General features: G+C 45.9%; 1 protein-coding gene across 1 annotated transcript in view; it reads right to left on the reverse strand.

Moving 5' to 3' along the window:
- Positions 1–22,928, reverse strand: part of COLGALT2 (collagen beta(1-O)galactosyltransferase 2) — a 45,100-nt gene extending 22,172 nt beyond the window's left edge. Inside the window, exon 1 of the mRNA XM_030279456.4 lies at positions 22,611–22,928. Coding sequence (XP_030135316.2) covers positions 22,611–22,846 — 236 coding nt within the window. The 5' untranslated portion in view covers positions 22,847–22,928. The remainder of the gene's footprint in view (positions 1–22,610) is intronic.
- Positions 22,929–26,454: the final 3,526 nt, after the last annotated feature.

Here is a 26,454-nt window from a genome sequence, read left to right on the forward strand (position 1 = left end):
TTTAGATCCTGCATAAAAGCCTTTGGCTTTCAGTCTCTTGAGGCAGCCCCAAGAGCTCCTGGTCTGAGTGGAGCTGAGCTCCTGTCACCCAGGCTGCCCTGCTCATGCTGGGTGTGAGATCAGCCCGGCCAAAAATAACTGAGAAAGCAGAGTCCAGCCACAGAGCCCTAATATGAGTCAAACATAAATTTGGATTTAGTTTTCCCAAAACAAGTGGTAAATAAAGTAACAGACAAGTCATTTCTCCCTGCTCTTTTTGGCTGAAAGCTGCCAGGCTTAGAAAACCAAGTCAGAATAAAACCCCCCCACTGAAGTGGCAGTTTCCACTGTGAGCCAGGGATGAATTACCTTAACTAGGATCAGTGCACTAGAAGAGACTGGAAGAGAAGGGATGGATCCTAAAGAGGAAGGAAAAAAACTCAAAACAAGACAGAAGCAAAACACTTCTGAAGCACAGTAAGAAAGATTTAATTTCAGCTGTGAAAATGTCTGTTTTTACCATAGATTAAACCCCTGGAAGTATCCAAGATCAGGCTGGATGGGGCTTAGAGCAGCCTGGTCTAGTGGAAGGTGTCCCTGTCCATGGCAGGGGGTGGGATAAGATGAGCTTTAAGGTCTCTTCCAACCTAAACCATTTGATTAGTCTATTGTATGACTTTAAATGGAGTTACTGTCAACTATTCTGTGTTTGCCTACCCAGGACCATCACAAAAAAGCAACAAACCAAGCAGGGCTCCTTGTATCCCTCCAAACACTTCCCCACTGACAAGCAGATACGGCTCCTGCTCATCCAGCAGAGATGAGACTCAGGTAATAGATGGTTTTCAGGTCTGCCAGCCCTACCTCACATCTGTGAATCTGAAACTGGGGATCTCAGATCTCCCAGGTACCCATGGGATCAGGAATAACACAGTAACAATGTAGTCCAGAGACTCTGGATAGATCCAAACCATCTAAATCACTTATTTTAGCACAATTATGCTCACACACTTCATAGGCAGGGCCTGAACATTCAGCCTAAGTTCAAAGAACTGCTTAAGCATTTAAATAAGCTGCCAAAATTCTAACGTATGTATAAGATTTTTGGCTTTGTAGGGACTTGGCATTTGTTCTAGGGTTTCCTTAATTAAGGACAGATTTTTGGAAATACCTTCTTTTGTTTTTTATTTTAACTTGGTCCCCAGGCCACCTGGGCCCAGATGGGTGGCAGGGATCTGCGTGGGAGCATGGAACCAGCAACAGGAGCAGCGCTGCTTCCCAGGCTGGGCAGCTGTACAAGAACAGGACCTCACAGCACAGGAATGCAGCACACAGGGCTCCCCTCTAACTCTTCCCCCGTGCCCTTCAGCAGCTGTGGATAATGGATTTTGCTGGCAGCAGCACTGATTTTAAAACCTTCAGTGGTCTTCCAAGTCCAAGTGAATGACTCACAGATGTATGTGTGTGCATACTTCTGTACACACCAGGATCTGTGCTCTTTCCATGCTACCTCAAGAAATCACTCACTTTCCTGTCCCTCACTCCCCACGACAGAATTATGGAATCCCAGAATGATTTGGGTTGGAAGGGACCTTAAAGCCCATCCCATTCCACCTCCTGCCATGGGCAGGGACACCTTCCATGATCCCAAGTTGCTCCAAGCCCTGTCCAGCCTGGCCTTGGACGCTGCCGGGGTGGGGCAGCCACAGCTTCTCTGGGCACCCTGTGCCAGGGCCTGCCCACCCTCCTTATATCTAATCTAAATCAACCCTTATGGCTCCCTCATGCCAGAAGTCAACAGCTTCCCTGGCATCCATACAACGGGAATTCTCTTGCAATGCAAAGGAGGTCCTTCAATCCCAAGTCCTCTCTCTGTCTTTAGTTCTCCCCATGGTCACCCCATGCTTTAAAGCTGCTAAGCTTTAAAGAAACAAAAAGCCAGCTGCATCTGGTGAGTATTTCCAAGCAGACTTGGCTTCAAGGGAACAAGGCCCCTAAAGGAAGGCCAGGAAATCCCATACATGCAGGATCAGGGTGGTGACTGGCCTCTGAAATTAATTGTTCAAAGGAGGAATTAATTGCAACAGTTGTGCAATTTCTGAAAGGACAGCTTAATCCCAGCAACTAACTCAGACACCAGCTGATGCAGCTGTTTGAGATTAATGCAAGTGTGTAAAGCACTGGGATTTAGAAATATTCTTGTCTCTGCTAACAAAAAAATGGATTGGTTTCAGATTTAGGCGCTCAGCACCACTGATTTTTCCATGGTCACACTGACTATGAGCCTGTAACACACATTGCCAAGGGTGTCCCAAAACACAAACACCTGAAAAGCTCTGGCCTCTGCACCAAGCCTGCAGATAGAGCAGTGCCAAGGTCCCAGAGCCTGCCTCACCCCTGGGGAGAAAACTCACCATGGACCACCTGACACCCAGCAGGGAGGGAAATACAGACCCAAATCCTAAACCAATTCTAGAGCAAAGGACAACTTCTTTTACCAATTGAGAATATGCTCTGTGATCTGGAAACTGGCAGGATATTTGTGTGACACTGGAGAGCTTTACACACTAACTGACCCTTTCATGTGAAAATTTTGCTGATAGGCAACAATAAAGCCATTCTTCACAAAAGTTGTCACACAGCTTTTGAGGCCATCACAAACCTAAAACCACAGAATAAGAGAACAAGAAGAGAGCTCAGTGAGCGCCAGCAACAGTGTTCTCTGAGATTAATCCCAAATTTAGCATTTGGAGAAGAGGTCCAAAAGCATTTGGAGTAGAGAAATGTAAGAACAGGCCATAAACTGCTCTTCTTACAAACAAAGTGGCAAAGGATGCTTGGCTATCCAAAAGGATTTTGCCTCTGAAGAGAGAAAAATGGCTTTGCTTAGAAGGGTAGGAGATGCTCAAAATTAAACAGTTAATGAAGACCAACACACTACTCCATATTTTCACATCAGACTCCCTGGAACTTTCAAACTTTATCCACAGCTTGATGCAAAGGTCACCGAAACACAGACTTTCTTTCCCTGCAGGACTCTTTAGAACACAGCTCACAGCGTCCAGGTCACCAGAAGGGCTGAGGGAAGCCCTTCACTCAGTAATTTACAATTTTTTTAGAAGGCTTTCAATAACCTGTCAACAGGACAAGAGCAGCAAGCCCTCCAGAGCTGTCTCCAGCAGGCTGCTACCTGCCTGCATACTCAGGTGCACAGAGACCTGCTGAAGAAAATCTCCACAGTAAAGAATTTGGTGTATGTGTGACGATTCCTGAAAAAATGTGGCACAAATGCTGGAAGACACCTTCCAGCTCAGCAGGGCTGGATGTGTGCATCCAGGGATACACTCTACTAAATGACAGCTTGAAAAATGCCCCCTTTGCAGGTTTTGCAGCCACATTGCAGGAGTCCATGCCAGACCTGCAGAGCAGACTGTGGCACCTCGTGCTTTTCTGTGCCACCTCTGAGAAGGCTCCTTTGATCAACACAGAACATGCAGAGTTTGAAGGGACCTTCAGGATCATCCAGTCTAACCCTGTCCCTGCCCAGACACCCCAACAACCCCACCCTGTCCATCCCTGGGAGCGTTGTCCAAACCCTCCTGGAGCTCTGGCAGCCTTGGGGCCGTGCCCATTCCCTGGGGAGCCTGGGCAGTGCCCAGCACCCTCTGGGGAAGAACCTTTTCCTGAGATCCAGCCTGGCCCTGCCCTGGCACAGCTCCAGCCATCTCCCCAACTCCTGCCACTGGTCACAGAGAGTGAAGACATCATTACTTGCTCCTCCCCTACCCCTTGTGAGCTGTAGAGTCAGAGAAAGCTGAGGCTCACATGTGCCCCACCGGTACACGTCTATTCCACCAGAATAACAACCTGCCCTTGCTCACAAAGGCCTGAAAAAGGGGCATTAGAGGCAGGAAAGAAGCCTGGACTCAGAAAGGCTCCCAAGCTTGGGACTGCCCTAGTGCAGCAGCCTCACCACAGAGTCACCCAGTGCAATACCAGCAATGCATCCCAGGAGCATCTCAGCAACTCCCAGCAGGATGGGACAGCTCCTGAGCACTCCTGGGACATACAGGACAATGAGCCCAGTGCGAAGCATCATATTCCTGATGCACCACCCCATGGAAAAGTCTAATTGCGAGACACAGCAAGTCAAATGGGAGGATATTTGGCTGAAGGACTCTTGTCCCTGTGTGTGAGCAGCCCCCAAGAGAGCAGGGGTGCCAGCCCTGGGCTCCCCCGTCTGCTGGCAGCGCACACAGGGGGTGTCTGCCCACACCTCCCCTGCTCCAGCGCCAGAGCTGCTCACAGAAATGAGCTTGGCCAAGCTCACACTACTAACAATCCCCTGGCTAATTTGCACTCAGAAATATGACTCTGCATTTCTCCATGAAAGGGCTCACTGTCTGGGCACGGAGAGGGCTGCAGCAGGAGCATGCGCCAGCGGAACGGATTGTTACAGACACGTGGAGAAACCCCAGCGCCGCCACCACGCACACGGCTCGTGTCAATCCAACAGCTCTTTCTGCTGTGCTCTCACACACGGAGCCATGGTCACACAGGAAGCCATGCCAGATTTAAAGGTTTGGACCCCGAGAGAGCTCCAGGCTTGCCTTGCACAGGCAAAAGCATTAACAATTTCAGGGTTTTTTTTCCACTGCTTATGCAGGGAAACTCTTTCCACCCAAAGGATCTGCAATGCTCCCGTCAGGAACAGATAATCCAGAACACAGACCCACCCAAGCCCAGTAAGTGAGGGTAATTCTGATTACCCTCGGGGTGTGTTGTATCAGCTATCTTACTTACCAATGTTGCCCAGAGTTGTGGCTGCCCCATCCCTGAAAGTGTCCAAGGCCAGGCTGGATGGGGCTTGGAGCAACCTGGGACAGTGGAAGGTGTCCTGCCCATGGCAGGGGGTGGGACTGGATGGGCTTAAAGGTCAGCCCAAACCCTTCTGTGATTACAGAAGCAGACAAAGTCAGCGAGACTTTTTCCAAAGGAATTCAGCCTCAGGGAAGCTTGAGAACAGTAGTTTTCAAACTGTGATCAGCAGATGTCTGTGAACTATTTCTAGTTTGCTTGTGAAAGGTAATTAAAAAAAATCTATCACACCCAAGTCAAAGTTTGCTGTGCTGCACAGAAAAAACACGTTGGGTTTACGTTCAGCCGATGGAATACCATTCCCCTTTCATTGCTGCTGGAAGGGTCAGAGCCAAAATCCTCCCCAGGACCAAGACCACCCGCTAAATCCTCACTGCGTGATCCCCAGCACTGTCTCAGCAGGCAGCACAATGAGCTGTCTGTGCACCCAGAAACTCAGGGAGCTTTAGACACTAAGAATAACTTCAGTTTATTCTTACAGAGCAAGATAACAGGGCCAAGGCTGGCACAGGCACATCATAAACACTCCTGCTCTCCTCAGCCAGCTGTGAATTACTGGCTGCTCGCAGGAAAACTGGGCAACATAAGGATGATAAAATCCCAGGTGTTTATAACATGTAGTACAGACACAGAGGAACAGAACAGAAGTAAATTTCTTGACTGCTTCTTCTACAGCCTCTGTACAAGCAAGCCAGTTACCTCTGGGATGACAAACTTGAGCACAGAATTTGCTTTCAAAATACAGTCAGGAGGTACAGCAAGAAAAGTCAACCATGGATCTGTAGCAAATTCTTCATGAGTAGAAGAGCTGCCATGTTTTACATCTTGTATCTCACAAGGGACCCAGGCACTGCCCTAGATCACAGCAAGCCTGCAGGCAGGCTGGCCTTCCTCCTGCTGCTGGAGCATCTCCTCTTCCAAGCCCTGGGGCTGTCCCAAGGGGCAGCCGACCCCACTGCTGCACAGGAGCTTCCACAGGACCCCCTGGGATGGTAATTCAGCACCACAAGACAAGAATCACCGAAAGAACCTCTGGAGGTCACCCTGCCCCCCTTCCTCTAGCAGGGCCACCAAGACCAGGCTGCCCAGAATCATGTCTGGATGGCTTTTGAATGTTTCCAGGGATGGAGACTCCTTTCTCTAGTGACCAGTGATAGGACATGAGAAAATAGAGTGAAGCTGAACCAGGGGAAGGTCAGCTTAGACTACCAGAAAAAAGCTCACTGAGAGGGGTGTCACTGGAACAGGCTCTCCAGGGAAGTCATGTCACCAGCCCTGTCTGAGTTCAAGCAGGTTCCCAGTGAAGGTCTTTGTCACACAGTTTAGTTTTAGCTAACACTGTGAGGAGCAAGGAGTGGGACTCCATGACCCTTCTGGCTCTCTTCCAAGTCAAGGCATTCTGTAATTCCACTCTGTGGAAGGACACCTTCCACTAGTCCAGGCTGCTCCAAGCCCCATCCAATCTGGCCTTTCAAGAACTCACAGGGCTAACACCTCTCTCCAGCAAAGGAGAATAATTTCTGCTTTAAAACCACTTTTCAATACTGGCCCACATTACCAAAAACAGGTAAAGAAATTTCAAAACACAGCAACAAAAATTAGCCATATAGCAGATGCTCCTGGAAACAGAGGCATGAACTCCACCCACACTCTCTCCAAGTCCATCCAAAGATATTCAAAGTGCTGCTGCTGGTGGAAGCCACCTGAAAGAAGCTAACATATCCCAGGATGCTGCTGCTGCCCATATGGTCAGGAAATGAAGGGAGATGATGAGTGCAGGTCAGGACAATCTGTCTTTATGTCAAGGCACATGCACCAGCTTTGCAGTTTGCATCAATATTAAAAAGAACTGTACAGAACAGGTAATACAAGAAAAGTAAAAATAAATCAAATGCTCAGCATGGCTCCAACTGGTTTGTCACTGTCTCTGAATGATAAAATGGCAAATGGCTACAGAGCTTTCACCTCCACAGCAGGGAAGAGGTTTTCCCAATCCACAAGGTAACCACAGGAGGAGACACTTTGGGAGCCAGGCTGTCAATCTAGTGGAGCACACCTACAAAAGAGCTGGAGAACAATTTGGAACAAGGGCCTGGAGCAACAGGACACAAGGAATGGCTTCCCACTGCCAGAAGGCAGGGTTAAATGGAACACTGGGAAGGAATTGTTCCCTGTGAGGGTGGGCAGGTCCTGGCACAGGATGCCCAGGGAAGCTGTGGCTGCCCCTGGATCCCTGGAAGTGTCCATGGCCAGGATGGAGAGGCCTTGGAGAAACCTGGGATAGTGGAAAGTGCTCCCATCTGTGGCAGGGGGTGGGACTAGATGAGATTTACAGTCACTTTCTGCGATCTTACATAACATTGCACTCATCACCCAGGCTTTAGGGACTTACTCATGCTCCCTTCCTGGACTTAATTAATTCAGACTCCATTTCCAAGCACTTCAATGCCTCCAGGAAACTCAGGTTCCTCACCCCATCATATATTCACTGCACTGTCAAACTGAGTCTGACGTCTGGGGCCTGACCTTCCCTCTGTGTCCATCTTCCAAGCAATTTACAGACCCTCCTCTTCACCACCTACATGAAGCGTGGTGCCCCCCACCACCCAAGCATGCAGAGGTTGTGTGAGGCACCAGCCAGGGCGATGCCCAGAGTGATGCCCTGAGTGAAGTTTGTTCCACTCACACTCCACAAAGTGGCACAGCCAGAGGATAGAGCATCCGAGTTAGTCACAGACCCAAGAATATCAGACTTTTGCCTTTTCAAGGATCATCAGAGCTTCAGAGAAGACCCATGAAAAGTAACCTAGACAAAAATACAAAACTCATGTAACCTCCCATATCCTGGGATCAAGGAATCAGCAACAATAAAGCAGAACTGAAGTGTCAGCACTGGAGATCTGACCAGCTCTTCCCTCTCAGAATCAGCAGTTTAATAACCCAACCAAAGCATCATCCCTGTGAACGTACAAGACACACCTACAATATAGAGTATTTAACAACATCAGACCAGCCATTTCCCCTGCTCCACTGCAAACTCACAGCACACAAACACAGCAGGTTTCATTACTCTCTCCCTGGCACAAGCTTCCCTTGGCATAAATAGGAATTTATGCCAAACTTTGCTTTCACCAACACTGAACTAACACTTGCAGTCATCAGTGAGTTATTTTAGAGTTAGACTTTGCTGAAGCCAGCATGGAACTTGAGACTTCATAATTTTGGCCTAATTTTCCTCAAGTAGCCAGTTACCCTGGAAAACAGAGGTTCTCTGAATTGCACGGAATGGTTCACTGCTTGAAAATAAATAGATTACATCATATTTGCTGGCAAATGGCTGAAAATGTTTTATATATAATTAAGAGAATAGAAAAACAACTACTGCAGCCAAGCAGGGAAAAATATATTCAACCTTTAGAGATGAAGTAGAGAGTTTTCCTGGATGTAATTTTGTCCATCCCATTTCCAATGAAGAAACAGCTGAAAAGGTGACAACCTCATATGCTGACAGGATTTCCGAATAAGGGGAAAGGGAAAACACAACAAACAACACTCTGCTAGGATGAAATAACGAATTGATCAATCAAAATCTTCTGAAGTTTTGCCCAATAGATTTTACAGTGTTCTTGGTTTGAAGGCTAAGTGTGCTCATCTGCAATGTACCTCTGGGAATGAGCTGATGTGAAACACAGAGGTCAAGAGGCCATGCCCAGAGGCCCCAAAAACCCACAGCAAGGGTCTCAGCCTTGCACTGAGGCAGCACTATAGCTTCATTTTACAGAGAGAGAGAAACAAAGCCAGAAAGATTAATGGATTTTCACAAGTCACAAAAAAAGGAGTGGGAATGATAAAATAAGCTAACATTATTTCCAAAATACACACTGAAATAAACTACAGATATTCAGCTTTGTAGAGCAGTTTACTTAGTGCATACACAGAGTACTTGTCAGACCAGTGACAAATTTGTGGCCAATATCAAGAACAACTTTTCCTCTGTGCTGCATTTAAGAAACTCTCACAAACTCACAGACAAAAACCTCTTCCCATCTAAATATTTTGCCTCCAGCACTGAAAAAAAACACTCTGGGTTTTTGGATATGGGGTTCCTGATTTTTAGGGTTTAGAGCTTTAAAGCAGTGAAGTACTAGTATTGAAGAGAAGAAAAAAAATTTAAAAGCAAAGTATTTCTACTCTAAATTCCAAATATTTTGAGCTAGCTAAAATTTCTGGATCTGAATCTCTTCAATTAATGATCTCATGTTTCCCTCAGGGATACAGAAATTCACACAGCTTCTCCTATGGACACACATGTGCTGCACACATGGCTGCTGTGGGGTCAGCACACAGGACATACTACAGATGCCAGGCTCAGAACACATTCTCCCTTGGAAAAGACTGACTGGACTCAAAGTGATGGAAAACTGGTGTTGTGCTGGAGGCTGACTTAATGCTAAAGAGAAGATACAGAAAAACAGTGAGGTCTTTAATCTTGTAAGCCAAAGGCTCTGCAGCCCTCTGTAAGTAATGCTGCACATTTCCCATCCCCAGCTAAGGAAATCAGATCATGAAAACAGAGGGACACTTGATGGATGGGATTGCTTCCTCTGCACGACACAACATCACAATCCTCCCTTCTGCTGGTCTGTTCTCTTTGTGTGGATTTCAGGGAGCAATCATTGGAGAGGGACAAACCCCAGGGAGCACCCACTGAAGACAGGCAAACCTCTGGGAGAGCCAAGGCACTGAAGGCTGCATCAGCAACTGTGGTGTGGAGAAGAATGCAAATGCACAATTTATCTCTTAAAGGTTTCATCCTGACCACAAATGCACAGTTTGAGCACAGGTAGTTTTTTCCCCTGCCACTGCCTGGATGTCAATAAAGAGAGGAAATGGGCACTTAGGTCGTTCAGTAGCCAGTTCCAAGGAAATTCCTAGGAAAGTGGAAGCCCTTGAAAATGCACATGTGCCTTTATTCTGCAGAGCACGGTTGCAAACCAAGCTGTTTTCCAAGGAGAAAGATTCCCATCTTAGCTAGCTCCATTCCAGGGGATGAAGTGCACAGATGAAGTTTGTTCCAACCCCAGCACACCTGCAGGTGTTGGACTGACTGCTCCCTCAGGGGACAGGGACATGTCAAGGACATGCTCTGGCCCAGGATCACACGCATCACAGCACTTGTCCACCAGCATTCCCAAGCCTGGACATTTCAGCTCCCTGGGGCTCTCAGGCAATTTCAAAGGCTGGAAAGCTGAATTTTTGCAATACCTCAGCACAAGGCATTGCTGTGGGAGGAATGAAAGAGCAGAGAATGTCCAGCTTCAAGGAACCCACAGTCCCTTTGCTGAGCATGCAGGAATCCAGTCCCAGCTCTCCCTTTGCCAGGGGTAAACACCATCCTAACCCAAATCCCAGCACTTCCCGGGAATAGCAGATTATATGCCACAACTTCTTATATGCTACAAAATATGCACCCACATACGAAATAACATGACTGTCTTTGAAGACTTTGGGGTTTACACAGAGATGTTATGTATCAGCAGATAAATTGAAACCTAATGGCTTGCTTTATTTGCTGAAGCTATTAAGTTTTTTGGGAGTTATGTTCCAAGGTGTTAAATAGACCATTTAATATGATCTACTGCACAGTGCAGGCAAAGCATCAGCTAATAGCCCCACATGGAATTCAAAGATTTAGCATCACCTGCTTGATTCAAAAAAACCCCAACAAAACAAAAAACTCCCCAAAAACAACCCAAACCAAAAACCCATTGAAAAATACTCCACCAAACCCCAACCTCAAAAAAAAAAAAAATACCCCAAATACCAAAACCCCAGCAATTTAAAAAATTATTTTCATTTGAAACCATCTCAGATGCTTCTTCTAAAGCCTTCCAAATAATCCCTCAATAGCTCCATCTCAACCCCCTGGAATAGCAGCAACTTATGTGCAACATCAGCTTGCAAGGGAACAGCTGATATATCATAGAAGTACCAGACCACTAGAGGCATTTCTTAAATACATGAAATAAAGATTGTTCATGGAAAAACTGAGAGGCTGGTTCTTCTCCTTTGAGAAATCATTCTGCTCTTAAACTTCTGCCAGCTTATCAGTGGCTGCAGTTGGGTAGAACTCTTGTTTTAAAGAGTTTCATTAACCTCTTCAGATCATGTAACTCAATACAAGATCTAATCAGCTGAAATCGAGGGGTTTGGGCTCTTTATTTTGGTTTCTCCCAAGTATATTCTTAACTTCTGTGTCAGCACGGAACTGGAAGAAATATATGAGCAACAAGAAGTTCTGCACCTCACAATAGCAACACAGCAAATCTGGAGGTGACTGAAGCTCTCCACAGGCAGAATCAACCAACATCACTGCACAATGAATTGGTGAGTGTAGAAAATAAATTCCTTCTTAGAAAAAAAAAAAACCCTGAACACATATTCCTGCCCTCCCCCTTAAATCTGCACCACATAAACAAAGACTGGCTCATCCAAAAATCCAGGTGGGAAGTTTATAGGCTGGAAGCACCACTGACAGCAGCTCAATTCTTGCTCTGTGAAACAGAGCTTCCTTCAAGGCTCAGGTATTAGCCAAAAAATCCTGGCAGCAGCCTTCGTTTGTATTAAGTCAGAGCAGAGCTCTGCCAGCAGACGGCCATGAGCTCACTAGTCTGAAAAAACATCTAATTGACAAGAGTTTTTGTGGAAGCAGTAACTTGTTTGTGTGAAAAATAAAGGGAGAAGGGGGAGCGAGTGTATGTTAGGAGTGATAAAACATGTACCACAAACACAGCAACTTAATTTCCATTTAAAATTACACTTCAAGTAAAAAAATTGAATTTAAAAGAAATCATAAATTAAGAGACAGTATTTAGCACCAGTGACATTTTCATATTCCAGTCACACACCCTGAACTTACTTCAGACTGGTGTTTTGAAAAATGAGTGCAACCATAGTCTGACAGCCAGAGCCACAGGAAGAAAATATTTGAGGAGGCAAAAGACCCAAAAGCAATTATTATTCTCTACCAACCAATTTAGAAGAGTCTGGGTAGGCTTCTCCAAAATCATGGAGCCCATCTCAGAGACAAATAAATGGAAACTCCATCCAGAGCTTTGTACTGAAGGAGCACATATCATCTGGAGCAAACACCAGCAGCGTCCAGAGACTGATTTATGAGAGTGAGTCAAGTAATGCTAAGGGAGTAAGACTGGGAAAAATGAGCACAGTACTGGGCTACTGCTCTGTTGTTGGAAGAATTGGTTGAGCTAAACCAGATACAAATGGCCCAGAGCACATGCAGTGCTTGGTCCCTAGCAGCAGCTGGCTTTTCTAAACCTCCTGGGCCTGAATAACCTGCTCATATCTCAGTCTACAGCAGCTTGGAACTCCAAACCCCAAACCTCACCTAAGCTGAGTAGCAAAAGTGAACAGAAATTATTCACCTCTAACAACACCCCACTCCCATCTGAAAGTGCTGAAGGAGTTGGGAGTCAAGCCAAACTAGAGAAGCTATGGAGTTCCAGGCACTAAAAGTATGGAGCTCTAGCTAAAGGATTTCCAGAAACCCTCTGCACACACAGAGAAAAATGCCATCCCGCCAACTCAACACCAATCTGCTTCCCAACTCTGCCAGCATGCAGAATCCACCAGAAAATAACATGTCCAAATCTTACTCCTCACCACAACCCTCTAAGGAACCCCAGTTCAATCCAGAGGCATCACAAGCTCAAGTCAGACACTCCACTATCATCAGCCCTTTCCTCCATCTGTAGATCTGCAGAAATAACCAGAGTTCTCAAAGTCTTCCCACTCCCAAAACCTAACTTCAATTTAATCCCTTGCTGCCCAAGGGATCCTGTCCATAACACATGAGATTATTCAACCTTCTCCCTGCTGACACCACTCCTCCTCCTGACTTCTTAAACCTGTACAAACCATCAGTAAAACAGATCCTTGAGTATCTAGATTTCCAAATCTGAAAGCTATTCCAGCTATTTCTCCTACTGGTAATTCTAGCCAATTGTAGCCAAGAATTAAGGAGAAATAAAATGCAGGCCAGCAGTTCCTGAAGACACTAGAACTCCTTTTAATTCTTCAGTTTACAAAAAAAGAGGAAGAGCTTGCCTTCTACTGTTTTCCCAAAATGGAAACATAAATCTTTACCCTAATCATGTAGTTCTTACACTGACATGTATTTCAAAGTCTTTTTTTAAATTAGGATTTTTGTTAGTCTAGTGTAGTGATTTTTGCATGCAACTGCTGTGCTTTTCACTGAACTGTAAATATTTTTGCCGTTGCCTTTATGAGTTAAGGTGTTAATTACAAGTTCTGGTTAGACTACAGGAATGTATTTGTTGTCTTCATTTAAGAAGAAGAATTTGCAAGAGTAAAAACACACCCCCCATGAACCACAAGGGGGGCTCCCAGTATTAAGGTGCAGTGGCCAAGGACACACTCTGGGACACCTAAAAGAAAAGGCCAAACACTCCCTGGAGCAGTGCAGCCAGGCCCAGAGCCCAGCACCTGCTCTGCTCCTGCAGCACACACCGAAACACGTTTCAATCTCACTCACTTTGTTTTCTGGTTCTCTTTTTGATGAAAAGAGGATGCAACATCCCTGCTTCCTCACATGAGCTGGGGAGAGCTGGTGATTAATGGAGAGAGAAGAGTCTTGCTGCAAAGCTTTACAGGTCATGTTCCTCTTTGGCCCGTAGACATAAACTGTGGGGACAGAACAGATCTCTCACAGCTTCTCCTGTCCAAAAATCACATGTCCTAGCTAACATCTCTTTATGACTTGCCTGAAGCAGGCTTTTGGTTATCCAATGATACAGCAGTCCAGCCATAGGACTTAAGTTCACTTGGCTGAAGTCTGGTAGGGAATAATTCACATGTCTGAGCTAAAAACCAGAGGAAAAAATCAAACAACCAACAAAAACGGTTTGCATTTTTCAGAGTTTTAACATTTACCTTCCTTGTCACAATAAGAAGTTCAAAGTAGAAATGCTGGAAAATAGCCTTTTCCTCCAATCCTGAAATGGTTTGGGTGAGAAGGAGCCTTTAAATGTCACCCAGTCCAACCTCCCTGCAATGAAGAGAGACATCTTCAACCAGATCAGGTTGCTCAGAGCCCCATCCAACCTGACCTTGAAATTTCCCAAGTACCTTGTAAGGGCAAGAATGACAAAGTACTGAGGAAATAACCCAAATAAGAACCTTAAATTCTCATCCTAGCCCCACAGGTACAAGGCAGCACCTATTTTAAGAGCAGATGTTGAGCTGCTAACTGAAGGTACTGACCTGCTAACTGCAGAGATAAGCACCTGCTATCAGCTTCAGGATATAAACTAACCCTTCACAGGTAATACAACCTCACTGCTGCCACTGGGCAAAATTCAAACCAGGCTGCAGCCACAGATAACCTTCCCTCTGCAGAGACATCAAAGTGCAAAACTAAGCAAACAATCCTTTTAGAATCAAGGGAAGCCTGTACTCTGTGTGAGGAATGGAGGAAAATAAGCATAATTATAAATAATGTTTTTCTTCCTTACAGGAAAAAAAATCTTTAAAAAAAGCAAAGCAACAAAAAAATCCAACAAACAATTCCCTCTTGGAGCTGAAGCACTACAAAACTAGTATGAAAAAGCTTAAATGAGCCCTACCATGGCACTGTAGTGCCACATGGACTCCCACTATCATCTGCTTCAGTATGAATTTAGATCCTCATGTGTCCAGGGAGATAGCCTCAAAATCCTGCTCCAGATCAAGATCTGCTTATCTTTATAACAGGTGTTATATGTCATTCATATCAGTCCATCCAAACAGAATGAAAGGTAATAGCTGGAAATCTATTTTTTCCATGTATTACAGCTACTCAGGCAGCACAGATGATACTAAGACCCCATCAATTTTTATGTTTTAATAAATCCCTGGAAAAAGAGCAAGGACAGACTTCGGTGAAGGCATATTCCCAAAACAACACTATCAGCTTTCATGCTCAGTTTTACCTGATTCTACAGTTAGTTACAAGTTAGAAAGGGGAAAACAAACCACTGACTACTTAAATAGCTGGTCATAATAAAAGCAGCCTTCACTTCTGAGCAAGATTTCACTTCCCAAAATGTCTAACAGCTACTTCAAATACGAAACCACAGAAATAAGAAATTCTGCTTTATAGGCCATTAGCATAATTTCAGTCCTCTACAGTGAATTCAGTCTCTAGTACAAAATTTAGCCTTTTTTTAGCAGTGCCACATCATGTCAAGACAAAGAACAATGTGTTATGTTGCAAAACTTTACCACAACCAAAGTAGTTCACATAAAACTTTAATGACTGAACTCCATTTGAAAGTATATACCAGATCCATAGTGACATAGAAGTTTAAAACTAACATGTTGTTATTAGTCTCCCTGTCAACTTTTCCAGAAAGGAAACTGGCATCATTTTACAGTAACAAAACTGCTCTGGCCCAAGGACACCAGATATAAATATACAGACAAATGCATGTGCCTGCACACACAACCAAAACAAATCATTTCATGCTTAAAATCTGGATTCAGGCACTGTATGAGGCAAATTGTACACAAAAAAAAAAAGAAAAAAGAATTGTGTTTTTCTTAATTGATGAATTTATTAGCAGTGCCACATACCTGTATGAAGGAGCTGAGCATTCTACAGAAGAGGACAAAAAATCCACTTCATAGACAACACCAACATTTTTTTATTCCTATCTTTTGTTACCCTGAAATTTTGGTGCATGTGGGTCCCATTTAGCTGTAATCCACCCTTGGCCATAAGCACCATCAACATGCACAATGCTTGACCAGAATAAAGGAAATGAGATGCACAGAAATAGACTGCAATAATACCAAGTCTGAGACATCATCCCACAGGAAGGAAATTCCAGGTTGACAGACAGCACCCCACATCACCTCAGTCCCCTCTCGACCCTGTAGCCCAGATGAGCCTCTCAGAATGAGAGATGGCAGCAGGGCTGGGCAATGTTCTGCACACCATGTGCATCACAGATCTGCTCTTAGAGAATCTTGACCCAGTGCATGAAGACTTTTAGTCCCAGGGAACTCAGATAAATAACTGCAGCTATGTGATAATTTACGTAAGAGATCAAAAAAGCCCTTCCATCTCTGGCTCAGCACAAATCCCTGTTTTGGTGCCCTCAGGAAGGGCCCTGCCAAACCTGCCAGGGACTGACCCCTCTCCAGCTGCATTCAGACACCTGGGGTCCCTTCCTCAGGAATCTGATGGGCAGTGACCAGGCAGCTCTCTGAAAAGATGACGTGTTCCATTTAACAGAAAATAGGAAAGAAAAAGAAGAAAAAGTGGTTGGAACCACAGCCTTTATCCCAAAGGTCTGCCACCCTCAGCCCACATGAATTTCCAAGATAGTCCTTGACAATGACAGGCTCCCCAGGGATTGCAGAATCTCCATCCCTGGAGACATTAAAAACCTGAACTGAAACAGTGCTCTGCCTTTACCAGAGCTGGCTTTGGGAGCAGCCAGCCTTTGGAGGTGCACTCCAGCACTAACCTTCCCAGGAGATCCATGCATTAGCTCAGCTGGAGAAGCACTGGGGAAGGGGAGAGGGCTTTGTTCCTATAACACTCCCCCAACAATGAAGATGACAGCAGGAACTGGGCAAGTTCCCCCCTGGATCAGACCTAACTGATCCCTTCTCCCAGATTCACCAGAAATTAGGAGCTGAAATAGCTGGTGTGCCAAGTACAAATGAAACTGACTGTTTTTGGGGAGGCTGGGGCAAATTAACAGGTGCACTTAACAGCCAATATTGGTTGCAGCTGGTCCTTGGACCCACAGCTGCCTCTCACCTTCCCACAGGTGAAGGTGGTTCAAAAGACAGATCAGTGCACAACCTGGACAGCCTGGACTGGATGAGGAATCCCAACCCTGAGGGAAAGCTAAGTAAGAGATTAAGTGGGACCCTGCCCTGGGCAGGAATGAAGTAGATGACTCCTTGAGGTCTTTTTATTCCTACTTTGTACATGTGAAAAGAGACAAAAAAACCTAGATCTTCCTGACCTTTGAACATATCCAAAGGCTTATCATAAACAACAGCCTCTGCTACTGAACTCTGTCCCCCTGCTTCTTTTGGGCAACAGATTATTTTATTGGACTCCAGTCTCTAAATCCACAACCTGCACTACAAGGCACCAGGCAGCCTATGACACAAGGGATAGACACAGATAAAGGGTAGACCCGTCTCAAAAGATGGGTGCCAAAAGACGGCAGACAAAATAAATTCTTACATTTCCAGAGACACAGACCATACAGAATTCAGATGTAAAAAATGATTAAGCAAACACACACAATGTACTATGCTCACTAGTGTCACAGAGCTCCTACATATTTTAAGACATCAGTTTTACAGTATTATCCCTGTACCTCTGGAGAGCTATTTATTCATTTTATGGTGAAAAAGAATTATTTTTGCATTTTTTCTTTTATGCCAACATTCACACTGCTGTCTCACAGACCCCAATATATAAAGTGTGGGACAAGATGGTCTTTAATGTAATCAAAAAAAGCATCAGAATCTGGCAATTTGTGACCACAGCAGGGAAAAATAAACTCCTGCTACCCTGCATATTGCCATCACACAGCTCACGCCTCTTTTATGGCTTCTCTGCAGAACTACAGAGTTTTTTGCTGAAGAGTGGTTTGTGTCTTGCCATGCAGACCTCAGCAAAGCACAGCAGCAATTTTTGACTTCCCTTTAAATGTTTCTACTGAGTAATTTCATGCTGCCATTTGCTTCAGTTTGCCACGACTGATATGAGGGAAAGAAACCCAAAAGACAAAAAGAAAAAAAAAGTGATTATGGATATTGGGATGGGAACAATTCTTTAGCCTTCCCTGTTTTTCCATTTTTCTGCACCTTGGTGTAAAAATGACCTTAGCAAGAAAGCGTTCATAACTGACATTTCTTGATTCTTCTGTCTCCAGTCATGATAAATTCAACAATCTCGTGTAGGTTACTTCACCCTTCTACCCCTATTTCCCCAGCTAAAAATTGTAAGATTTACTCCTATTCTTTCTTTCGACGCAGTCGTCTAAATGCAAGTTCTCTGGCAGAAAGGCTCTCTCCAACATCTTGCACAACAGGAACGTCACCTGAATTGCAATTCCAAAGCTGTGCAAATCCCATCTCACTCTTGCCCTCTCTTAGTCTATGACTGTTATTAAAACTGCATAATAAATAAATTTAAAGTATCTACAAATGGGAAACTAAATCCCACTAAAATTTAAATTATGAGCCAAGTGAAAAGTCAGTTAATTTGTAAAACCTATGTTTTAATATTGCCACATGGAAGTCATAGCACAGGTGAGCACACCTGAACTGGATGCAAAATACCAGTGGACAGAAGAAGGAGAGGCAGAGCCAGCAAACTGGAATGTCAGCATTCCTACGTGACTAATAATGACCATGAAGATTAAAGTGACCTCACTTTAATCTCACAAGGACAGAAAACACAGGGTGTCTGAAAGCCAACACTTCCCTGAGAGTAATATCAGCCATTAAAGTTTTAAATGATCCCTGCATCTCACTGGAGTTTGAATTTTGTATGTGGAAGTTTTTCACATTTGAAAAGTAAACCACTAAAGAATAAGAAAATGCTCAGATATCATCAGCTAGTTCCAGTCTAATAATACATAATTACGAAATACAATTATTACACTGATCTCATCAGCTTCTATTTTTAGCTTCACCCAGTTCTTTTAAGTTGAAACTATTCCCTCACTGGAGCTGTGTTACAGTACATCCACTCATCTCTCAGCTGGGATTTATTCCAGCTTTCCACCTGTCTCACTATTGTTCACATTATAAATTCTGAAATGTAAGCACACTCTGATCGCCACAGCAGATTCTCAAGCACAAAAGGACCAATTACTGCTCCCAAACACCAACCCATTTATGCAGACATTCCATCCCCAGGTTACTAAGAGAGGAGAGAGCAGATGACCCACTAAGATGAAGCAAAAGATGAAATTACAGGCAACTTTCTTTGCTATACCATCACTTAATCTGAGACTAAGGAAGGTGTAAGGCAATGTGATAAACTGCTGAATACACACACTTTTAGGCTGTCTACTGCAGCCAACATGAACCTTCCTGACAAGCAAACACTCCGTACCTGTAACTGACCAATCTCAAACAAACAGTCAGCACTGATAAAGCTCAAGACAAAACCCCACAGCCTCGCCCACTAAAAAAAGAGGATTGGGGCACACTGACTGTGTAACTTCTGGGTCATTTTTGTCCAAGATAAAGATCTCTTTCCCTCCCTTTGCAGTTCTCCAAGCCCAGCACAAACAATGCTGTACACTTTCCCTGGGAGAAGCTCAGCCACACAGCCAGCATGTCAGAAGAACCTTTGTGGCTACAAAAAAGCTGGACTCGGGTCCAACAGCCAGGTTTTTTCTTTAAGCTCTCTCCTGTTGAGGGCCCCAGCCCCTTTCCCACAGCACTGGGTGTTTGGGCGCTCGGAGGGGACAGCTGCGACCCTTCCTCCTCCACAAGAAGGGACAGCTGTTCCCTCAGCACTGCACCTCCATGGTGACACTGAGCTCTGTGGCCAAACAGGGGAGACTGCGCTGGCCGGCTCCAAAGGCTCCCAGGCCACCGATGGCCAAGTCCATCCCGGGAAGCTCAGCGGGGCCAGGACAGAAACCTGAGCTGTGCCACAGAAATGCCAGCGCGAAGGCACCAGCACAGCCCCGGGATGACCCGGCCGCTGTCCCGGCAAGGACAGCCGGGTTACCGCAGGCCAGCCCCGGCCCGGCCCGGGCATTTCCTGATTGTCGGCAGCGGAGCAGCAAGAGGGGAAGGAACGGCTTAGCTGCAAGGAAGGGTTTAACTGCAAGGAAGGGCTTAGCTGCAAGGAAGGGCTTTAGCTGCAAGGAAGGGCTTTAGCTGCAAGGAAGGGCTTTAGCTGCAAGGAAGGGCTTTAGCCTAAGCAAGGAAGGGTTTAACTGCAAGGAAGGCTTTAGCTGCAAGGAAGGGCTTTAGCTGCAAGGAAGGGCTTTAGCTGCAAGGAAGGGCTTTAGCTGCAAGGAAGGGCTTTAGCTGCACAGGAAGGGCTTTAACTGCAAGGAAGGGCTTTAGCTGCAAGGAAGGGCTTTAGCCTAAGCAAGGAAGGGTTTAACTGCAAGGAAGGCTTTAACTGCAAGGAAGGGCTTTAGCTGCAAGGAAGGGTTTCACTGCAAGGCCACGGCTCCTCCGTGCCAGCTGGCCCCAGACCAAATGGCCTGCTCAGCTCATTAGGAGCCAGCAAGTCTTTCCCAAGCTGCTCACAATCACGTCCAGAATTAAGTCATAATTAAGACCAAAGGTAAAAAAGGAACACAAGGCTGCCCGGCGCATCATCTTTTGCTCAGTATCAGGGTAACAAAGCTTGGGATTAATTGATACAGACTACACAAAGGAAATTCAGTGACTGCTTCAAATTCATTATCTCTTAACCCATCTTTACTGTCACTCATAAAGCAGAAATCCCCTGTTCAATTTCAGCCCTCCAGCTACACAGAAAGAGCATATGGGAGCTTGAGAGATGATTTATGGTTTTAGTTTTCATTCTCAAGATCTATGGTTGGGCATTTTAAAATGCTGACTTACGCAAGAAAATTACTTAAGAAAATTACTTACTCAAGAAAAAAAAAAAGAAAAAGAAAATAGGATATAAGTGGCAATGGAAGAATGCAAGTCCATGACAAACATCACTCCCATGCCCTCCTCCCCAAGCTATCGTAGTAACTCAGGGACACAGGTAAATCTTGGAATTCATCTGTTGAAAGGACTCTGTCTGAAACACAAGATGCTTCCAGAAATGGACTGAATGGTTTCACTTGTTCTCAAGAGACTTTACAGATATCGTATGTGAGCTTGCTCTGAGTGGGTACTTTGTGTCCTGAACATTCCCAGCTCTAGAAAACCTCAAGCCTTATTGAGGAGCAACCAAACCTCTCCAAGGAATCACTGCCACCCCACAGGCACCTCTCACTCTGTGGCAACTCAGAGCATCCTGAGAACTCCTCTTCTAGAGGCTGTGAAACTTTTAGTAATTCTCATTTTACAGATCTTTTACAGACATTTTCATCAGCAGATTTTCCAGCTTAGCCATGCCTTCTGTCTGTGCGCAATCCTCTTAAAAAGGGAGTGATTTCTTGTAAGAACCTTACTGTATTTTAAGTTACATTAAAATAAGTCCCCACAAATACTTTCACACAATATTGCAGAGACCTTAAGTCTAGTGAGGATAATGCAAGTAATGTACTGAAAAAGTTGTAGAGCAAACCAATTATCTGCAGGACTTAAAACCCTACCCAGAAAACTTACTCTGCACTTGTACAGCAAGAGGCATTTTGAGATGTGCTCTGCTTTGGTGACCAGCACTGCAATTACAGCTCCCATAAGTTTTTATAAACACCAAGCTCAGCTGAATCACAGGCCATGTGGGGTCTGATATCTGTTTTTACACATCTGCTATGATGAAATCTCAACTGGCAAAATTCCTGCTGATACAAATGAATGAGGAGTCACACATCTACACAGAGAGGAATGTGAATTTACCCACTGCTACACACCAGCTTGTGATTCCACACACTTGTGTGGCATTCTGAATTTGGCCTGATGGCACAACTTGCTTTGTACACCTGCAACACGAAAAGAAGGGGAAAAAAAAAAAAAAAAGATCCATCCACTGATGTTCTGCAGAGCCCTGTACTTGGAGACAAATTACAGCCATGTTACTGAAGCACACACAGAAACATCTGTTTAATGACATTTCAGTGATGTGACTGGGGGGCAGGTCCTCCCTGGCCCCTTGAAAGTAAAACGAAACTTTACTGAGTTTACTGAAGCACACACAGAAACATCTGTTTAATGACACTTCAGTGATGTGACTGGGGGGCAGGTCCTCCCCAGCCCCTTCAAAGTAAAACGAAACTTCACTGAGTTTTTAAGTTAACACGAGTCTCACCACGGACTTCAGCGAACTTTGGATCAGGCTCTACAGAGAAAAAAGAAACTCTGCTTGGGGTTCTGCCAAGCGATCCTGTTCCACTCAACACTTATGTCAGGTTGAAAGATTACTTTTTCCTTTGTCTCCTCGCAAAGGCAGATTGACCAGTTCCCAAACTGCTCTAATTCCTCCATCCCGACCCCTGTTTGGCCGCCGCAGCTGCCCCCATGCTGCGACTTCTGAATACATCTTTTAATCCATCTTCCAGCCTCCAGCCTGGCAACAATGCTCCTTTCAATGCCCACCAGCAGCCACCCAGCCCGGCCGCTCTCCAGCCCTGGAACATCCCCACCAGCTCCCACAAAGCCCGGGATTTACCAGCCGGGAGCCGGCCCCACGCTCCCCGCCGGAGTTCTCCGTGCCTGTGGATTTGGACACATGCTCCGGCGGTGAATGTTCCCAGGCTCCAGGCCAGCTCTGCTGGGATAACTCATCTCCCTGCGGCTCCCGGCAGAGCCACCGCGGCCCCGGCACGCGGGGGCACGGCGGAACGGGGGCCGAGCTCTCCGCGGAACGGGGGCCGAGCTCTCCGCGGAACGGGGGCCGAGCTCTCCGCGGAACGGGGGCCGAGCTCTCCGCGGCCGCCCCAGCGCAGCCCCGGCTCCTGCGGCGGGCGCGGCTGCTGCCCCTCTGCGCTCCCCGGTGCCGCTGCCCGCAGAGCCGCCTGTGCCCGCACCTCCCGCGGCCTTACCAGAGCGCGATGCGGCTCTTGGGGTAGCTGAGCCTCTCGATGCAGCCCAGGACGTGCGGCAGCGTGTGCGCGGCGTTGCGGGCGATGATGGCGAGCAGCACGGTGGGCTGCAGCAGCGCCGACTCGGGCAGCGCGGGCTGCTCGGGCTCGGGCGGCTCGGGCGGCTCGGGAGGCTCGGGGGCGGCCCCGAGCAGCGGCGGCAGCAGCAGCAGCAGCAGCGGCGCGCCCGCAGCCATGATGGGCGAGGGGCAGCCGCGGAGCCGCCGGCAGGCAGAGCGGGCTCCAGCCCGGGGAACGCGGGAGGAGGCGGGGCGGCGGGAGGGAGAAGGAGAAGGAGGAGCCGAGCGGCACCACCTCCCGCCCGGCCCGGCCAGCCCCGCCTGCCGGCCCCCGGCCCCGCCCGGAGCCCGCGCCGCCCCGCCGCTCCGGGTGCCGCCCGCTGCCAGCCCACGACCCCCGGAGGCTGCGGTCAGCGCCCGCGGTGAAAGCTGCAGGCCCCGCATTTCTCCACCCGAGTTCTGGGCTTTAAAGAGGCTTTCTCTAGCTGCTGCTAGAGCTTGAAATGTAAACTTTAAGGCATTTAGAGATTTTGAGGAGCTAAGATTTTAGTTAGAAATAAGCCTTACTAGAGTTAATTAAAATAAGAATAATAAATGAGTAGGCCTTGATGAAGTTAGGAGTTAGCAGTTAACTAATAATTTATTGCTTGTCAGCACAATGTTTAGTTAGCTGGGTTTATAATGAAGAATATAGAAACTGACAAATAGCTTTTAGGAACATAAGACAATTGTGGGCCTCCTCTGTTCTGAAACCAATTGAAGACAAGGAATGGGAGTTCTACCAAGAATTCATTTGTCATACCCGCATTGAAAAGGTAGAAAGGTCAGAACGAGGAAGACTTCATTTACTTCCTCATTTTGGGACCCCTCCCCATGAAAGGGACCACCAACCCATTTCAAGGGACAAACTATGCATGCTTAATAGCTTTTGGAGTGATTAGCATACGAAGCGGGGAATGGGATGTACCAAAATTATGAATATGTATTTGTATTTTGTATATTCAATACTTGTATGGATAAAAAGACTCTGTAATCACCTGGAAGGTGCGGTGTGTATTTGGGAGCTATCCCGCACGCTGCCCGGCGTCGAATAAACATACACTTTCTAACTTTAAACTGTTAGAGAGTTTTTGTCCGTCACAGTTGGATATCGATACTAGATCAATATCCATATTTTTTTAATAAATCAAGCTGAGATGTCCCCTTTCGAGGCTTAAGTGCAGATCTCGCCCCTCTTCCTTCCCACACAGGTAGGGAATTAAAAGAACTTTGAGCTGTCGTATCAGGATGTTTTGGCAAACATCCGCGGGATGTCCGTACGAAGCAGCCGCACAGCCCGCACCCATCCCACGCTGCTGGAGGGATGCGCTGTTCCAGCTCGAGCATAGCTGAAAGATGGATACCATAGAGTCACAGAAAGGCTTGGGTTGGGAGGGACCTTAAGGACAATCTCATTCCAACCCCCTGCCATGGGCAGGGACACCTTCCACTGTCCCAGGTTGCTCCAAGCCCCATCCAAGCTGACCTTGGACACTTCAGGGATGGGGCAGCCATAGCCTCTCCAGACAACCTGTGCCAGGGCCTCACCACCTTCGCAGGGAAGAAACTTCCTAATAGCTCATCTAAATGTATTCTCTGTCAGTTTAAGGATGTTCCCCTTACATCCTATTTTATATTTTTTATTATTATTATTTATTATATTTATTATTATTATTTATATTTTTCATCTGCCCATTTAAAAAGTCACTCTCCCTCTTTTTTTATAAGCGCCTCTCACATACTGGAAGGGACTTAAAGGTCTGCCTGGTGCCTTCTCCTCTCCTGGCTGAACAACCCCAGCTTTCTTAGCATCTCTTCTCTGAAGACAGGAAATACAAGGAAGATTTTCCCTGTACTTCATTGACTTACCCACCATGGAAATGTTCCCGTGAATAGACCAATGGCAATTTAGCATAAAAATATATAAAACATATTCCAGCAATTAAAATTATTGGGTCATGATCTTAAAAGGGGCATAGTAATGATAGTTCTTTTAGAAGTTAATAGGATTTGGGCATGCTAGACCCTTTTCAAGATGAAATCTCTAATTAACTCCAAGGGCCCCATCGCAGCATATTTGGGTTTACTGTGGGTAGGAAGTTTCTCCGAGGTGGGCAGACCCACTTTGAGCAGGTGCTACTGTTGGCTGTGTGCTTGAAACACTTAAAAAGGAGGAAACCTTTAGCAAGCACACAACTGTTAAATTATTCATAATCTCATTGTGAATAGTTTGCATCCAGGGAGTATCTATATATAAATATACACACTTCCATGATATAGAGAGAGTTAATGTTTGCTCCTCTTTGCTTATAGAACCTAATTTATCACGCACACGAAATTACATTGCCTCCGTTTCCTGATCAGATGACTTCCCAAAATGGATCAATCTAGGAAACTTCAATAAAGAATCTCCAGGGGTCATAGAATCATCTGCAGTAAAATTTGAGAAACTCTGTCAATTTGTACCCATCCTCCTGAACAATTACTGCAAATGTACTCCTCCTGTTTGCCCTTTGCGATGCCTTTATAATTGTCCTTCTAGAATGATACATTAATGAGGCTTTTCTGTGATGGTTAGTTTGCCACATGTTGCTTTTATGCTTGGATTCATTAACCAAATAGAAGGAGCAGCTTTGCAGCCTGGGCGAGGTGATTAGAGTGTCACAGGAGCCAGCCCAATCCACACGCCTGGAATTCCACTGCTGCCCGCGGGACCGCTCACTTTTGGAGGGTGGGACTAGCACTGCCAAACTGTACTTGATGTGGAGGGCTGGAAGCTGGCATTTCCCATCCGCTGGACATTCAACCTGGGTCACAATCCTGATTTTAGGACGTGTCAGTAGAAATAAGCCCCTCCTCTGCCTGCCTTTGCCAGAGCTCTGAGTGTGCCTTTACCCTGTGCTGCTCTTATGTCCTCAGTGAAATCTAAACTACCTTCAGCTCTTTTCAGACTCCTCTCTTCTTTTTATTTTGTGAGCAGCATCAGAGCCATAACGATTTGCTGGGGGCAAATGAAAATAATCCAGCAGCATCCCAAAGCCAGTGATTCACTCTCCAAATGATGTTCCCTCGCTCACACAACTCCCTGTGCTGGCTGGCTGCCCTGGGACACAAAAGAGTGAGAGCAGCAGAAGCCTGAAACATGAGATTGTTCTTCCATGCAGAAGTGAAAGGAGTCAGCTCAGCTTCATCTCTCACTCCCAGTCACACACAGCTGGGCAAAGTTTGGAGAGCTCAGGTAAACAGTTACCTGGCAATTCGTGTCATTCCAACACCTATAAATGTGTATTGACTTCATGTCCACGTACAAAGAAATCTGTACTCATTCTAACTTCTTTATTGGTGGCCAAAATTATATCCTGTGGGGTTTTTTTAAGCCCAGACTTCATCCTGCTGTGACAATACAATGAGCCACTCTGTGTTGAAGTATTTTAGCTTTGAGGAAGAAATGGCTTTTTGCAGATGTAAGTGCCACAGAAATCAATTAAAGCCATTTGTTTCAGCCTCCTCTAAATATCTACACCAAACAAGGAGATTCCAGCTATGACAACTGTCTCTGGCAAAGGCATAGTCCCTCGGTTTGGCAGGAGACAAATTGTCTCTGAGGCAGATTTCTTCTAAATTGTTTCCCACATTGAGGAAATCAGAGGTTCCATCCTGCTGATGTAAATTGACTCATCTATAGATTGATGTGGATCCATCTCCTTTCACTTGCTTCTTCACCTCTAAGAACTCAAATTCATGCA

The sequence above is a fragment of the Taeniopygia guttata genome, chromosome 8 (assembly GCF_048771995.1).
Source record: "Taeniopygia guttata chromosome 8, bTaeGut7.mat, whole genome shotgun sequence".
Taxonomy (NCBI): domain Eukaryota; kingdom Metazoa; phylum Chordata; class Aves; order Passeriformes; family Estrildidae; genus Taeniopygia; species Taeniopygia guttata.